Source organism: Syngnathoides biaculeatus, chromosome 7 (genome assembly GCF_019802595.1).
Source record: "Syngnathoides biaculeatus isolate LvHL_M chromosome 7, ASM1980259v1, whole genome shotgun sequence".
Classification (NCBI taxonomy): domain Eukaryota; kingdom Metazoa; phylum Chordata; class Actinopteri; order Syngnathiformes; family Syngnathidae; genus Syngnathoides; species Syngnathoides biaculeatus.
In genome coordinates this window covers 24,356,172-24,372,957 of record NC_084646.1, presented here as the reverse complement: position 1 = coordinate 24,372,957, position 16,786 = coordinate 24,356,172, and the positions used below count along the sequence as shown (strand labels likewise).

General features: G+C 39.3%; 1 protein-coding gene across 3 annotated transcripts; it reads right to left on the bottom strand.

Annotated features, from left to right (window-relative positions):
* Window positions 1–1,471: 1,471 nt before the first annotated feature.
* Window positions 1,472–16,728, bottom strand: itgb3bp (integrin subunit beta 3 binding protein). Of its 3 annotated transcripts, none has more exons than XM_061825845.1 (9): window positions 16,112–16,579; window positions 15,818–15,930; window positions 15,645–15,723; window positions 15,369–15,423; window positions 13,341–13,419; window positions 13,004–13,088; window positions 12,640–12,696; window positions 2,774–2,827; window positions 1,472–2,591 (listed from the first exon to the last, which is right to left on the bottom strand). In XM_061825845.1, the coding sequence occupies exons 2-8, from the start codon at window positions 15,830–15,832 to the stop codon at window positions 2,775–2,777; spliced, it is 423 nt and encodes a 140-aa protein (XP_061681829.1). In that variant the 5' UTR covers window positions 15,833–15,930; window positions 16,112–16,579; the 3' UTR covers window positions 1,472–2,591; window position 2,774. The 3 variants fall into 3 exon arrangements, with proteins under 3 accessions (XP_061681829.1, XP_061681828.1, XP_061681827.1); XM_061825844.1 differs by lacking the exon at window positions 16,112–16,579 and adding an exon at window positions 16,594–16,728 and having other exon boundaries at window positions 1,473–2,591; window positions 15,818–15,851; XM_061825843.1 differs by having other exon boundaries at window positions 1,474–2,591; window positions 15,818–15,851; window positions 16,112–16,576.
* Between the last annotated feature and the right edge of the window lie 58 nt (window positions 16,729–16,786).

Sequence of the window (16,786 nt, the reverse complement as noted above, 5' to 3'; positions counted from 1 at the left end):
GCCACCGCAAGAAGAGATAGCAAGTGTGGAAGACTTAAAATATTTGGAGTCAACAGTCCAGAGCAAGGGTGCTCATTGTGTCGGTCGATCGCAAGGCAGTCTTGGTCGATCGCGTGCCAACAAAACAAAAAAAAGACGTCAGCCAATGTTACCTTTAAACTGCACGCGTGCGCAATTGTGCAACGGTGATGCAGTCTCTTCGCAGATATTCTGCATTGCACGCAAAAAAAAAAAAGATAATCCAATGCAAATTGAAAGTATAAAATACAGCTATTCAGTTTGTGGCATTTTGCAATGTGATTCAATGAGTGAGGGATGACTGGTTGTTACATCCAAGGGCACAATTAAAAAATGAAGCCACTGGTTTCTTTTAGGCAGCACACAGATCTTTCTCTAACAACGACCACTACTCCGCCACACTCTCTTTCTCTTAGTTTACATTACACCTCCCCTCCCCCGCTCCGAAAGATGCACACATAATTACAAATGTTACAGTACTTACGCAGTCCATCAATGTGCTTTATAATGAAAGCGTCCACCACCGCTGCTTTAGTTAGCAACACAGTCTGGGCAACGCAGGGCAAAGACGAACTCAACATCCTACTTATGTTTACTTTTGATATTAATGGAGAAAGTTAAAAAAGAAATGCTATTGTTTTAAGATGCAATGACTGTCGGAGTATGTGAATAATTGAAGAAAAAGTGGTTAAACTGGACGAGATTTTCTCTTTTCCAAGTGGGAAAGGTCTGGTCTAAAGCCAAAGTAGAAAGTGCAGGATGAGATGGTGTGTAATTTTAAAATTCCACCTTGGCACAGCTTGATCCAGGATGAAAGCAGACAATTACGTGCACAAAAAGCTAATTCTGTATTTTAAACATAGGAGACAAAATAACATTTAGCTTAAAACTGTTTGGGAGCATTATCCTCATCTCACCCCATCCCACCTCGTCGGTAGCTCGCGAGAGGCTGGCTGCTTGAAAAGAGTTTATTGGTAGAAGGGTGCTAAGGATGGAGCTGCCAGGCAAAAGAGCGAGAGGAAGACCAAAGAGAAGGTTGCTGGGTGTTTTGAGTGAAGCCGTGAGGGCAATTCGTGTTAAGTGAGGAGGATGCAGTAGATAAGGTTTAATGGAAATGATGTCAGGCTGTGGCAACCCCTAATAGGACAGGCCAAAAAAGGAAAGAAGGTTAAAAACTGCTGGATTAATGAATTTAATTTAATTACAAGACTCATGATAATTAAAATACTTGTGGGGCCAGATCACAGAACGAAACAAGCCAAATGTGGCCCATGGGCCATACTTTAACCACCTGTTTTAGTGTCATAAAACAAGCAACAAGGATGGAATTACTGTACACTTTCCAGACATCCTTATAGTATCCACACTACCTTTCGGATCATACTGCAAATTTTCTCTGGTGACTTCATTACAAACTAGATCAAACAAACAAAAGGTTTTGCTTTCAATTTTATTTAAGAAGACATACAAGAAATACAAAGGAAATCCCATCAAAGCATAATTTATGTGGTAACTGATGAGCCAAAGTGGAATAAATATACAAACTAAAGAAACTTGCATGAGGCTTTAGATTCCCTTCAGCACCCGGAATAGCGAAGTATTTGAACTGTATTTTGTGAAAGCAACAAATCATCTTGTGACTGTCACACTCAACATTAGAGCCCTTGAAAAAGTAACAAAAGTAAATATTTGTTTCCACAGTAACAAATAAGGTCAACCACTACTTAAGAGCCAGTCATTTAGGATTAGAAGCCGGTACATTGAGTACTTCCCTTTATCCTCCCAACTGAAACTTTGCACCTATGAGAGATCAAGAAAGTGTTTTGTCAGGAACTGTGGTTGCTAACCCTCATTGTGACTGCGACTCTCACTCCCACTTTTGAAGTCCATCGGAAACCCGTACGACATTTGAAGGGGGCTGAATGAAAACATTAGTTCTGTTTACGGCTGTGCAGGCTTTGTCCTTCACGTGGCCTCTAAGGGTGATAAAGTGAGAGTTACACGATCCACCTTAGGCAGAAATAGGAAATGTTGCTGTGATCAGCAGCTGTTACTTGGGACGACTTGTGCACAGAGAGGCCTCGGCCTTCCCAGGCACTGCCAAATAAAGAGACTACTGTGTCGTAAGACCACTGAAACGCCCCTCGACTCCCTCCCAGCCCCCCACCCAATCATGCCACACACTTTTACTTTTTGAAGGTAGTAAAATGCAGAGGTGGCAGGATTGCAACACCTTTAGCCACAATTGAGATGACACTGGCTGATCGAAAGAACATTATTTGCACATAGTTGCTGGATTGGGGTTCTTGTGTGAAATAAAAATTTGTCAGTTGGCTAGCAGAGGATAGACACAGCAAACATGACGGATGAATTCGCCGCTATACAGTACATCGCAGACTCTTCTTGGGCAAACTAATGACGGCACGCGAGACATCTTAGCCTCGCAACTGACAGCGCACGTTCAACATCCACGTCCAGTTTCACCTCAGCGAGTTCATATACACAAGTGCGTCACGGGTTGAAGAGCAATTCCAATAGCTGTCGGCTGCTGGGATACATCGCAAAACAAAAACCTGGGGAATATGGGAGACGAAAACATGATTGTAACCCCTCTGGCACCTGTTCATGTTCCACACTAACTGTCAAGCTAGAATGAATGCTATATTTTAAGTCAACATGAGGACCATTTTCAATACACCACACCAAGTTCACTCATACAGTTTGTGTAAAATCAGAGATGAAATTATTATTGTACCTTAATCCATGATAGGCTTTAGGAATGCATAGGAGCTACCCATCCTCACAGTACCTAAAGAAAGACATACGACAAAGACATAAAGAAGGCTTTAAAGGAAAAAAAACATTTTGCTCATCTTGTCCTCAGATGGCAGACAACATGCTGTAAAGGTAGAAATCAAATTTTAATAGAATGGGACAAATTCTCAATGTTCTGAGCTCAAAGATGGTTGGATTATCATTGTGATTTTTGCCCAATCAACATCCATTGTAGCCTGGTTATCCAAGAGACGGAATGGTTCCATCTGTGATCCCTTCCAAAGGTTTCTTCCTTTGTCCCCCTCAATAGTTTTTTCTCTCTTCTGGATGGGGAATTTAGACTAGGGGTATATTCCTCGTCCCAAAAATTAATAAAGTGTACCCATGCCAACCTCTCAGTAAGGTACAGGACAAGGCAAATATACAGCAGCGATACCAGTGATTCTTGAAGTATGGCATATTTTTCTAGTGGTATGTAAAAGAGTCACCGTCTTAGCAATGTACAGAAGTATTTAACTTTTAAACTCAATACAGTGCAGTTAATCCAAGTATAATAAAGGAGAAGTCCGGTCGTTTGGATTAACAATGTATCCGATAGGTCATGTCATATGTACTGTACCTTGAAAATTTGAGGTTAATCCTCTATCATTTAATGGTGTTTTGAGAAGATTTTTATCGGCAATTACGAATTTTCATGGGCACTACCATTTTGGCAAGTCACATGACCTACGTGCGCGGATGTTACATATTACATACACAATTATGGCCACCGCTGATTTCTCTGATTTATCCTCATCTGATGAAGAAATTGCAGTATCGGTTGATCCTCTATCATTTAATGGTGTTTTGAGAAGATTTTTATCGGCAATTACGAATTTTCATGGGCACCACCATTTTGGCAAGTCACATGACCTACGTGCGCGGATGTTACATATTACATACACAATTATGGCCAGCGCTGATTTCTCTGATTTATCCTCATCTGATGAAGAAATTGCAGTATCGGTTGATCCTCTATCATTTAATGGTGTTTTGAGAAGATTTTTATCGGCAATTACGAATTTTCACGGGCACCACCATTTTGGCAAGTCACATGACCTACGTGCGCGGATGTTACATATTACATACACAATTATGGCCAGCGCTGATTTCTCTGATTTATCCTCATCTGATGAAGAAATTGCAGTATCGGTTGATCGGGAAGACAGAGGTATACATCCATACAGATTTGAACCTGTGGCTGTAAATAATGTTGAATATTTGGATGGATCTTTGGACAGGAATGACGCAGAGTCTGACTACTCAAAGACCAACGCGCGGGACACACCATTCATCCATCCTATCGATTTAGGAGTACGCTTAGGCCAGCCAGCAGAGGACTGCACAGAGGACAGCACTCGTGGCCATGAAGGATGGTAGAACCCATCAGTGAAAGGTAGGCCTTATATTGTGGGAAAGGTTGGTTTAGCCAACAGGATGGCTGGGGTCCAAGTGATACTGAAATTATTTTGGCTTGGTGGAAGTTAATACTGCCTCCACAAGAGCGGCACAGTAGCTCAGATGGTAAAGCCTGACACTTCTGAGGACCTGGGTTTGATTTTTGTGGAGGTTTTTTTTTTTTTTTTTTTTTTTGAGTTTTGTGTGTGTGTGGAGAATTGTGGAATTTGCATGTACTCCCCGTGCCTGCATAGGTTTTCTCTGGGCACTCTGGTTTCCGGTCCTTAAATGATTCTTTTTGTGACTGGGCAGAACATGCCACCGAACATTCCATGGATTATTTCTATCCGAATTATGGCAAAATTTTGCAATACAGTAAGGTATTTTACTGTGTCCAATTGTGGTGGTACCGCATGTGAAGACGCTACAAACCGGCGATGATTTCTTTGTTTGCGCACGTAATACCTCACATCTGTGCACACAGGCCATGTGACTCGCCAAAATGGCAGCGCCCAATGAAATTCGTAATTCCAGATAAAAATCTTCTCAAAACACTAATGATAGAGGATGAACCTCAAATCTTCGAGGTACAGTACATATGACATGACCTATCAAATACATTGTTAATCCAAACGACCAGACTTCTCTTTTAATGATCATGATATTTGGAGAGCAAAATTTGAGTCGTGTCAATCAAAAGTGAGCTTTATTTTTGTAAAGCCAAAATTCGTACCACAATATCCTGGTGTGCCTACGGTTTTGGCCGGTGGGTGTATTACTCACCTTTAGTCGAAACCAAATGCCATTCCTTAAATCAGAAATCCCGCCTGAAAAGATTGCACACTATGCAATCCAGAGAACGCCGATCGAAGTTGGTTGTATATTGGACCAAAACAGCCCAATATACAACCCCCCGCTTTAATTACAGCCGCGTGTTCAATCAGAAAGCATAAAACTCCCAGTGGACAGGTGGCATGTGCTGTGAGGCCTCCAAGGATTGATGAGCCCGTGTCTCGGAGTTTTCTGGGCTAGCGGCCCACGACGCTGCAAAAAATGATGAGCTTTTACGACATTTTAAGGAGTCGTCTTTTTAATATAGCCCATTACTGCTATCATACAAATCTTTCCCTGTGTGCCACCATCTACAGGCTGATCAATTTTTACACTGCTGAGCCACACCCCACCCCCACACCCTTTTTGTCATACTTAAATTTCATATTTTACAGGATCTTATCTTTTAACAAGCAAAAATGTCAATAAACATACATTACTATCCTGTTATTATTTTGTGTTTAATTGTAATGAAAAGCTTCGGAGAACATTAATTTGTTTCTGTTGTAAGGAGAATTGTTTCAATGTTATTTATTTACCAACGAAAATATATTGTGAAGTGCTGCATTGATTTAGAACATAACCATGTCTCTGTACGTACAGGTGGCGCTGAATTTATGAATCCTTTGCACAACTCCTTTAATTGAATTTTCCAAATCTCACACCACACACAAATAATCAATAGCTGCTGCTGTGTGGAACTTGCCTCAGAATTATTAGGGCTGCGCCTTTTCAATTTTGTAGTCATCAGCAGATACAGGCGTGGTGGGTATTTGTAATCCAGGAAGAAAACCCCAAGGATTTATGCTTGCTCAAAGTCTAGTTGTTCGCTGAAAGTGACTTTTTTTTTTAAACAATGCTTGCTGAGACTTTTGTTAACATTAAATGGTTGTAACCACTTTTAACAGTGCATCCCTTTGGATTTGTCAAAACAGGTAGAAATATTTTCATAAATTTACTTGCCTGTCTCGGCAGGGTGCATTGCATGTCATGAAATTATAGCCTGAAGTTTATCACTTTTTCTTTTCACATTCAAACTGGAATAATTTATAGCAACAGGACTCTCATTATGACTGCTCCAGCTCTACACAACACAATCAGAATCATCTTTATTTGCCAAGTACGTATGTCAAAAACACACGAGGAATTTATCTCCACTAGTTGGAGCTGCTCTTGTACGACAACAGACAGTGACTCCTTTTGAGACATAAAAACACCATCACTGACCAAGAAGTTACCAGTAATTTGGTAATGCCAAGTACATTTATATTTATTTTTGGGAAAAATTGTGCAAACTGATGCCAAGTCCTCAAGCAATTTCGAGCAGTTTCAAATGACTAAATAAACAATAGTCTCATGCAGTGACCATTGTGCAAATGAATTACGATTTTAAAGCAGGTTGGACACAAAATTGTGAATACCCTCCACAAATAAACTGACACAAAATGCAATAGAGAGTGTGTGTGTGTGTGTGTGTGTGTGTGTGTGTGTGTGTGTGTATGTGCGTGTGATTTTGCGAGTTTTCCCACTTTGAAATTGTGGAAAAATTCTGGCACTCAAAAGACCAGTTAGTCACCCTCTACAAAGTCAACCAACACTCCACATATTTTAAATTGGAAGCCCCTGTTTAAGATCATTAGCTGCATAAAGACATCTCTCTATCCCACACAATTATTAAGACTTCAACTACTGACACGGCTAAAATTAAAGACACAAGAAACAAAACTTCAGATCTCCACACAGCTGGAAAGGGCTACGGAGAAATTGCGAAGCAGCTTGGTAAAAAAAGGTCCACTGTTGGAGCAATCATTAGAAAATGGAAGAAGCTAAACATGATGATCAATCTCAGTTGGAGTGGAGCCACCTTGTGGGGTCTCAATGATCCTAAAAAGATGAGGAATCAGCCCAGCACTACACGGCAGGACTTGGTCAATGAACTAAAAAGAGCTAGGACCACCGTTTCCAAGGTGACTGTTGGTAATACATTAAGACACCCATGACCATTTGGATGACCTAGAGAAGATGGGAGAAAGTTACGTGGTTAGATGAGACCAAAATAGAAATTTTTGGGAGAATGAGGAATACCATCCCTACTGTGAATCATGGGGGTGGAAGCACCATGCTTTGGGAGTGTTTTTCTGCACACGGGACAGGATAACGGCACTGTACGAAGGAGACGATGATCGGGGCCAAGTATGCCGAGATTCTGGGGAACAACCTCCTTCCCTCAGTTAAGAGGGTTGAACATGGGCCGTGGCTGAGTTTTCCAACATGACAACGACCCGAAGCACACAGACAGAATAACCAAGAGGTGGCTCTGTGAGAAACATATCAAGGTTTTGGAGGGGCCAAACCGGTCTCCAGACCTAAACTCAAGAGAAAATCTTTGGAAGGAGCTCAAACTCTGTGTTTCTCAGCAACAACCCAGAAACCTGGCTGATCTAGAGAAGATCTGTACAAAGGAAGGGCCTAAAATCTCTCCTGCAGTGTATGCAAACCTGGTAAAAAACTACAGGAAATGATTGACCTCAGTAATTGCAAACAAAGGCAATCTAAAAAAATGTTTATTTTTACAGGTGTTCACTTTGCAGCAGTAATATACAAATAAATGATTAAAATCATTCAATTTCTTTTCTTCTCAGAGTGGACATGCACCTATGATGAAACTTTCAGACCCCTCCGTGATTTCCAAGTGGAAGATCTTGCAAAATAGCAGGGTGTTCAAATACATATTTTCCTCACTGTGTGTATGTTAGTTACCCTTAACCTTGAGTTTTCCCACTCCTATTCCTCTCCTTTTTACCCCACAGACCCATTTTAACAAACATTTTACACCAGGGCTGCTTTTGGTTTATGATAACCATCTCTATCAGCCAGTCGCATTTCAGGCTCCAGCAGACAGAGGCCAGAACTTTCCAGTAAGTTTGAATTATAGTTTGTTTGCTTAAAATGTGTTTCAAAACACAGAAATGCCCAGTCCCCCTCCCACCCAACCCCGCTATCTCCCTTGACATTGTGACGTCTGTTGTTTTAAGGAAGTTCATGCAAAACAGAAAAATTTCACAGATCCACCATGTGACAAAAATGTGACATTCCTGGGGTGTGGATTCACAATGCAGCATGTATGTTCAGCTCCCTTACTGGAACGAATTAACATAATTTCTAACAACCTTGTCGGAAAACAAGCTTGCCATCTGACAATCAGCCCTATTCACTTTCCACCATTCACCATTGTGAGATTGGATCACAAGAATCGCTTTGCTGTAGGCATAATATGTGCCTAAAATAATCAAATTAATTCTTTCCCCAGGAAATCTACTCACTGACGTGTTGGTGTAGCCATAGAAAAATGTTGTTTTTCTCCAAAGGTCGTAGAAAACATGATTGTCTTACTCAAACAAGCGTCCATTGATGTTGCTAATGGCAAATGGCAAAGAAGATACAGCGAGAAACAAATCAAAAAGACAAGTTGCAGCAAGGGGAAATCCTTGGGAAATATAATAATCTTGTGACTCCATTTGTGCTCATGCTGATCTTGAAATCAAGTGAGTACATGGAACCAAATGTTTGAATTTATCTGAGATCCGATTTCACGACCATGGACACTGATTGTGGATTGTGGGGGTACGAGGGGGGAGCACGTTTGACGCACAGTGTGACGCACAGTTCTGAGGCTCTGGGTTCAAATCTTAACTTGGGCCTGAAGTTTCTATGTTATCTACATGCTTGTGTGGATTTTCTCCAGGCTCTCCAGATTCCTCCCACATGTTGTATACATGCAAGTTAGGCTCATTAGAAGACTCGAATATAAGGGTCGCCAAACTTATGGAAAAAGAGCTACTTCTTAGCTACTGGTTAAACACAGAGCACGTTTGATAAACACTTCTGAAATAAATTTACTAAAATGACCGTTCATTAGTGCAGCATGATGAAGGACTGGTTAGCACACCTGCTTCAGTACAACAGCCTCACAGTTTTGAGGACTGCGGTTCAAATCCTGGGCCCGCCTGTGGAGTTTCCCTGTTCTCCCCTTTCCTGTGTAGGTTTTCTCCATGCGCTCTGGTTTTATCCCACATCCCAAAAACATGCATCGTAGGTTGATTGAAGCTTTAAATTGCCCGTAGGTGAGAATGGCTGTTTATTTCTATTTGCCCTGCAATTAGATGGCAACAAATTCAAGGTGTACCCGATGTTAGCTGGAATAGGCTCCAGCACGCCTGCAACCCCAGTGAGGATAAGCGGACTGGATAATGGATGGATGAATGGCCTCACTTTGTTATTATTAATAATAAATTTTAGTTACCTACAAGCTATATAATATAGATTATTTTAATGATTTCTCACACTTATTAACAATGATTAAAAAAGATGGGAAACAAATATCAATATGAAACATTATTTCAATTAATCTTCACAATTGTAGATTTTTAAACCATCACTTATACAATGTTCATAGTAAATCACAATTTCCCCTCAATGGCAAACTATTTTTAGAACACGTCTGTGAGCAAGTCATATGGTCTTATCCGGTGCAAGCGGCAGTAAATTTTAATTTAGCTATAGTTTGAATTTGAATAAGACTAAATTTTGTTTTAGCTGTATTTTGTCATCTAAATTGTTTAGATTTTGGACTACTTTTAGTTGTCGAAACCCCCTAAAATTACAGTCAATGAAAACTGAAGTAGATTTAGTCAACTAAAATAAAAACAGTGTAAAGGCTATGATGAAATGTGCCCTTTACTATAATGAAAACCTGCAGATAATGGATGCAATATTAAAGTACTTATGTATGATATGTACCATATTTTTGTGACCACAAGGCTCACTAAAAACTCTTAAATTATCTCCAAAATGGACAGCACACGTTATGTGCCCAATGGGTTCCAATCTCTACAGTATATTGTTGTGTGACTCGAAGTACAGTTGAAAGTACGAAAGACCGCTTGAAAACACTGGTTAGGATGCATGCTAGCAAGTATGTAAGCTACCATATGCTGGCGCTTACAAGGCACTGAGGAACAATTGTATTTTACATCTGTAAGCAGAAGACGTTTACATTGCCCCACACAGTGTAGCCAGGTCATTACTCAAAATGTTGTTCAAGTCACATCGGAAATAAAATGATCAGACCACAGCAAACAATAAATAGCAAATGACTGAAAAAAAATTGACATAAAACATGGACTTTAAAAGCTATTTAGATGAGCGTTGTGCCTTCAGGTATTAAGGACTAAGGAGTTCTTAGTGCCGCATGCTGGTAAAACTGGTTGATACTTAAACTAATCTCATCAAAGCTCTTCAATTAAGGCTCTAAAACAGACATATTTAATATAAACTTTTTTATGTCAGTCAATACATGAGTATATTTAAGATTACATCAACATTACTGCGATTGGCTGGCGACCAGTTCAGGGTGTACCTCGCCTCCTGCCCGTTGACAGCTGGGATAGGCTCCAGCAGTCCCATGACCCTCGTGAGGATAAGTGGCTAAGAAAACGGATGGATTGATACATCAACATTACAAATGTTTCCTGTGCTTGCATTGCTCTTCGTTGGATAGCCTGACTTGTGCCTTGCTGGCATGCTTTCGATTTTAGCTTGCTCATATTGTACACTAAACAAAATCTTGTTTGAAAGATGCCTGATCAATAATAGGGACGCATCTTTCTACAATCACACAAATTTTTCTCGTCACATCTCACAGTTCTTCTGTCAGTTTTGCCAACTCCTGTCATTGTAAGACCAAAATTGATCTGACAGTCCCAGTTGGTATCTGCTTTTGGAGTCAAAACGTTTTTAAGAGCTCATGAAGTTTGTGTCGCGGCATGGTGGCATAGCTCTAGACTGTTGGCCGCACAGCTCTGACGAGCGGAGTTCAAACCTCAAAATTATGGAAAAAGCCTTCTAACTATGTGTAATGCATTTTTAAAATGCATAATCTTGCTATCATTTATCTGTATTTTGTTATTTTTCAAAAAATATTCTGAAGCACTCCATTTGAACAGGTGATACTGTTGAATTCACTTGTGTTCTCATTTTGAAATTCATAGCCCGATTTATAGTTAGCAAATGAGGAAACACAGCTGTGATTATATGCTTATGAAGTTTGCGCGGATAATCCAGATGGTCTTTTTCCTCTTTGGCCCGGAGGGAGCAACGTCCATGATTTACAAAAACAATTAGAAATGTCATCTCATTAGACCACAGCACACTTTTTCACTTTCCGTCAGTCCGTCTCTGTTAAGGGCCAAGAAAACCCAGCAGCATTTCTGGATGTTGTTGATCTATGGCCTTTGCGTTGCATGGTACAGTTTTAACTTGCATTTGGACTCTATTCTATCAAATATCCAGCCATCCATTCATTCATTTTCTGAGCCGCTTATCCTCACTAGGGTCACGGGCATCCCAGAGCCTATCCCAGCCTTCTTTGGGCTGGCTATGGGTGGGATACACCCTGAACTGGTCGCAGGCCAATCGAACATCATATATAACAACAAACTTTCAAACCTATGGTCAATTTAGAGTCTTCAATTAACAATTGATCTACCCTGCATGTTTTTGGGATGAGTGAGGAAACCAGAGTACCTGGAGAAAGCCCACGCAGGCACAACGACAACATGCAAACTCCAGACAGGCGGGGCCAGGATTTGAACTACAGTCCTCAGAACTGTGAGGCGGATGCGGTAACCAGTCAGTGACCGTATTTTACTAGATGTTGATGTTCTCGTTTGAAAATATAAATAAGTAATGAAAAACCCAAAGTTACTTACAAGTTACTCTTTGCTTGAGTAGTTTTTTCATTGAGTACTTTCCTAATCTTACTCAACAAAATTTTTGGATGACTACTTTTTACATTTACTTGAGTCATTATTCGAAAGTAACAGCATTATTCTTCCTATTCTTCTTCGATATTTGACTAGTACTGCCACCTTTTTTGATGGTTTACCATTTATAGGAATGAGAATTTTTAAATAAATTTCCATTTTTCTGACCAAAATTTCATCTGACCAGCTAGACTTAAGTCAGAAGTCAGAGATTATTAAAAATTAAAATGTTAACACTAAATGTATTTTCTCGATTCAAGAACATACATAACTAATTGCAATTTTACATTTTGATCAAGAAATAGTTTCCTTGTTTAACAAAACCATTTATTCAAGGATAAGGTTGTGAAATAATTATATCTAAAAAAAAAAAAAAAAACGAGTTACAAAAATGTGATTAGAGTGTGTCTTATACAAACAAAGAAGGGACATTCTACAGAAATTGAAACCATGAGCAAGCAGACGAAAGAGCTAGAATATTTAAAATTTAAAGGGTAATTCTGTCATAACTGAAGGAAGGAAGCACTGAAGTAGTGACTTCCCAGAGACACAGCAAATGTGCAAAAGACAGATGGAACATATTGGATGTTTGTTTTAGCTCAAATCCACTAAGAAAACACCATTAAGGAGCCTTAAGTTTATCATTGTGACAAATCAAAAGTGAAAGTGTTTCTCTTTGGTGATGGTCCAAAAATCTCATACTGCTAGTCGCATTGTTATTTTTGACTTGATCAAATTTAGTGAACAAAGTTACCTTGGCTGGGATTCTGTTTCTCAGAATTTCCCTTTACGGATGTCTCTATCCTGGATGCTGCAATGTTACAAAACAAACAAACAAACAAATAAAAAACATTATTGCATGATGAAGAAACAAAACTCAAGCTTGTTGAACACATACCGGTAAGCCTTTTAATTTAGTATCACTGAAAGAACAAAAACTACCAAAAAAGGTAATCATTTTTCATTTGAAAGATGATCAAGTCATAATTTTTAACATTTGATAGGCTCTAGCACTCCCGCGAACCTTGTGGGGATAAAGATTTGCAAAATGGATGAATGGATGAATGGATGATTGTGAAATGTCCGAAAATGGTCTCAAAGATGTTAAGTGAACATACCCAGTTTTCGGTGCCGCATGAGCTCAACTTTCATGTTTGTAGATGCAGACTGTAGATGTTCCTTTTCGTTGCTGCCCTCTGCTGGCTACAAAATGATGAGCAGTAAAGCAGAAAATTTGGAAAACGAGCAAACTGTAACACACACACACACACATATACACGCAGTCTTTCAAAATAGACGAGAAAGGAAAAGCCATGCCAAAGGTGAGTATTTATTACATAATGAAGGCATCATCTCTCCATCTTAAGAGCTAGTGATTTATAAAGGTCTTCGTAATGAGATGAGACATTTCCGCCAATTTGAAAGATTTAAGGCCAAAGAGGGTTTTTGTCTTACACATATTTCCTCCAGCTCTTTCCTGGCCCTGATGAACGCATCCAGTGACTGCTCCAATTTTGACCGCAGAGAGTCCAATCTGGTCAAAGCAGAAAAAAAAAAGGTGGAAAGGCACTACGACACCATCCGATGGCAGCACGTTCAACACGACTAGTTAAAAACGATTCTACTAAAATGCATATTATCTCATTCTTTTCATTGGAGATTAGATTTTATGCCTACAACAGGGAGTAAATCAAAATGTTGTTGCTTTTTTTTTTCCAAAATCACAATGGCCAATTAAAAGTATGCAACAAGTCTACATAACTTTATAACTGATGAGCTACTTCCATTGTTCATTTTCATGTTTGTCATAATATTAATAATATAATTGAACTGGTTTACTGATAATATATTGCAATAAATTGCTGACTGGTTAGAGTGTCTCTCTCACAGTTCTGAGGACCGTACTGGGGTTAAAATCCTAGCCCCCCCATGTTGAGAATTTGTATGTTTTCCCCATGCCTGTGTGGGTTTTTCCCGGGCACTTCTTTTTCCTCCCACATTCCAAAAACATGCATAGTTGGTTAATTGAAGAGTCAAAATTGCCCATAGGTGTGAATATGAGTGCGAATGGTTGTTTGTTTCTTTGTGTCCTGTGACTAGCGGGCAACCAGTTCAGGATGTAACGCGCCTCCTGTCTGAAGATAGCAATGTTGTCAACCTTTTGAAAATGGGTCCCCTTGCTATCACTCTTGAGTTTGGAAAAGAAGAGAAAAATAAACATGGAGCCAGGTTGGGTGAGTATGGAGGTTGCAATTGCATGCCAATGTCAGTTGTCAGTCAGGAACTGTCAGATGCTCAGCGCATTGTGAAGAGGCATGTTGGCATGTGAAAGCAGTCACGAATTGTTGCCACAACACTTCTGAAGTCCAGTTGATCGTCTGTCACAAAATGAATGGAAATCTTGTAGTTTGTGCTTTGGGTTTGAACAAAATATTTTGTTACACCAGTCCTGGACCTTCTCTGACTCACCATATACACAAAGAACCATTTACAGTACTCACATTTACACCCAAGGACAATTTCGAGACTTCAATTATTGTAACAGGCATGTTTGTGAAATGTGTGAGGCAAACAGAGTACTCTGTGGGGCCTTTATAAAGTTCAAGAATTATTTTTCTTCACTTTCAGAATTTTTGCTCTCTTATGATTTACGGTATTTTAACCATTACTAACTTTTTTTAAGCACACTGCTATTAATAAACATTTTTTTTTCTCTTCATGTTTCAGGTTGGTTTCCACTTTTTGCAGATCAGGTCAAGTATTAATGAGCAAAATGTGCTATTTTGAATATCGACCCACCAGGTAGAAGCCAAATCTCAAATACCAGATTTGTGCAAATATCTACAACGTAGTAATTGAGAATGGATTATCAACCCCTCTACTTGCTGCAGCAAAGTATATTCAATTTGGCATAATTGCTTCAAACCCTGATTAATTAACAATTGTATTTACAGTATTTACAGACCCATTTCTTAATTATGGCCATCACTAGTGACCTTCTACATTTATATTTCCCTAAAATATAACCCTGCTGTGCTTCTATGGACCCAAGTATGACAAGCAAGTGAGCACCATGAATGTACTGTAAACTTAGATCATGTATTCCTGACTCCACTATGAAATTTAAAACTAATGTTTATCTTGATGGATGGGCCAGACACCAAATGTCTGCCTTGGCTAAGGAAATGGTTCTTGTGTTAAGTGGTTCTTATACAACTATTTTTAGTGCTATGTAAATCATTCATAATTTGGCAAGGGATGAATCCCTGACATTTCTTGTCTCCTGTCATTAAATTCTGATATGTCATTATGCACATCAGGAGAGTGTGGCAATTGAAATATGGCAACTAATAAAATGCAGCTCTCTGTAAAGCCTTTAAATCAGTGCACTGGCTTCATCATCAGTGAATATAAAAATATAAAGTTTCACTTACTGTATCTTTTTGATAAACTAACTTTCAAAACCATAGATTTCAGACTTACTTTTCCAACTCTGTGAGTGGTGCAGCTTTTTTCGGTGTGGTGATGTTGGCCTTAACTGTTGAATATAAATAATAAAGACTTGAGAACAAACAAATTAAATTAGTTTGGATGTGAATGACTATAACTGGGTCAATGGTGTTGATCAAGAATCGAATGTGGAAAGTTATGTGGTTCTTCTACATGTGCTGAATGCACATGGATGTCTTTTGAGCTGGTATAATGTAGTTTGGTGCCCATTTTGACATGCAAGTAAAAATACTCCTGTTGTCAACATACCCGTCCGGGAGCTTTTAGTACTGACAAGAGTCACGTATTGTTTGCTTTTCACAGACACTGGTATTTTGGAAGGTGGATGCTATTGAGGACAGAGGGAAAAAAAGTATTGCATCATTGATCAGTGAGGTGAAGCCATAATATAAATACATTATCAGAGCATTTACTGCACTTACGTCGGCATTGGCCATTTGTAGACGTCTTTTGGCTCTGAAAAGTAAAGTGTCTTGTGTCAATTTTACATCATACAAACCGTGAGGTAATAATCATAGAATTATTATTCACAGTCCTGGAAAAAAAAAAATCAACATTTTTGTCAATGTCCAGTAAATCTTCCATTCAACTCATATATTTAAATCAATCACGCACCGGTGCTCAATGCTAATGAAAATGCAGCACTGTATAGATATACATTATAGCGCCTTTAAAGAGCGAACCACAATTAAGTCCGTGCATTTAGTAGTACTTACGGCATTTTGGGGGAAACTAAGAGAAACCAACGTTATGCTCGTAAAAAAAAACAAAAAAAAACCTCGCTTCAATTATTTGGAATTTGGCTTATTAGTGCATCAGCGGTATCTTCTGCTCCAGAATATACATCGCAACCCATGTGTCCCGCTATCGCGCCTTTATAGGCATTCCCACACAGTTTCCAGGCAAGACACGCCCTACTCCAATACGGGAAAACAAGTACAGTATAGTATGACTAAACCACACTAACCCTAACACAAATCTTAAATCGCCTTAAAGCTAACCAAAACAAACGTCGTTGTTTTTATTTTGTCAAATTTCACGGGGGGTGTCCTCCCTGGAGGCTGCATTGGAATCATAATAACGCGCCGTGGAAACTAAACTTCTTCCGTGGGAAGCGGAAAGAAATTTTAAATGAGTAATAATTTCGGCTGCAACAAAAAATAAGAGAAAATAAGAGCAAGTGCCCCTAAAATCTTACCATTAGATAAAACGTGCTTTTAGACGGAAAAGCCGGTGATACTATGTATTTTTTGGATGTTAACATTTGTTTCTTCCGTGTCGTTTAGAGGTGAACACCTACTAGGTTGTCGTTCACTTAGCAACGGGCGTTTTGTAGGTGGCAACAAAACCGAATCTAATATTAAAAAGGAATCGTAATTCTTTTGTCATGG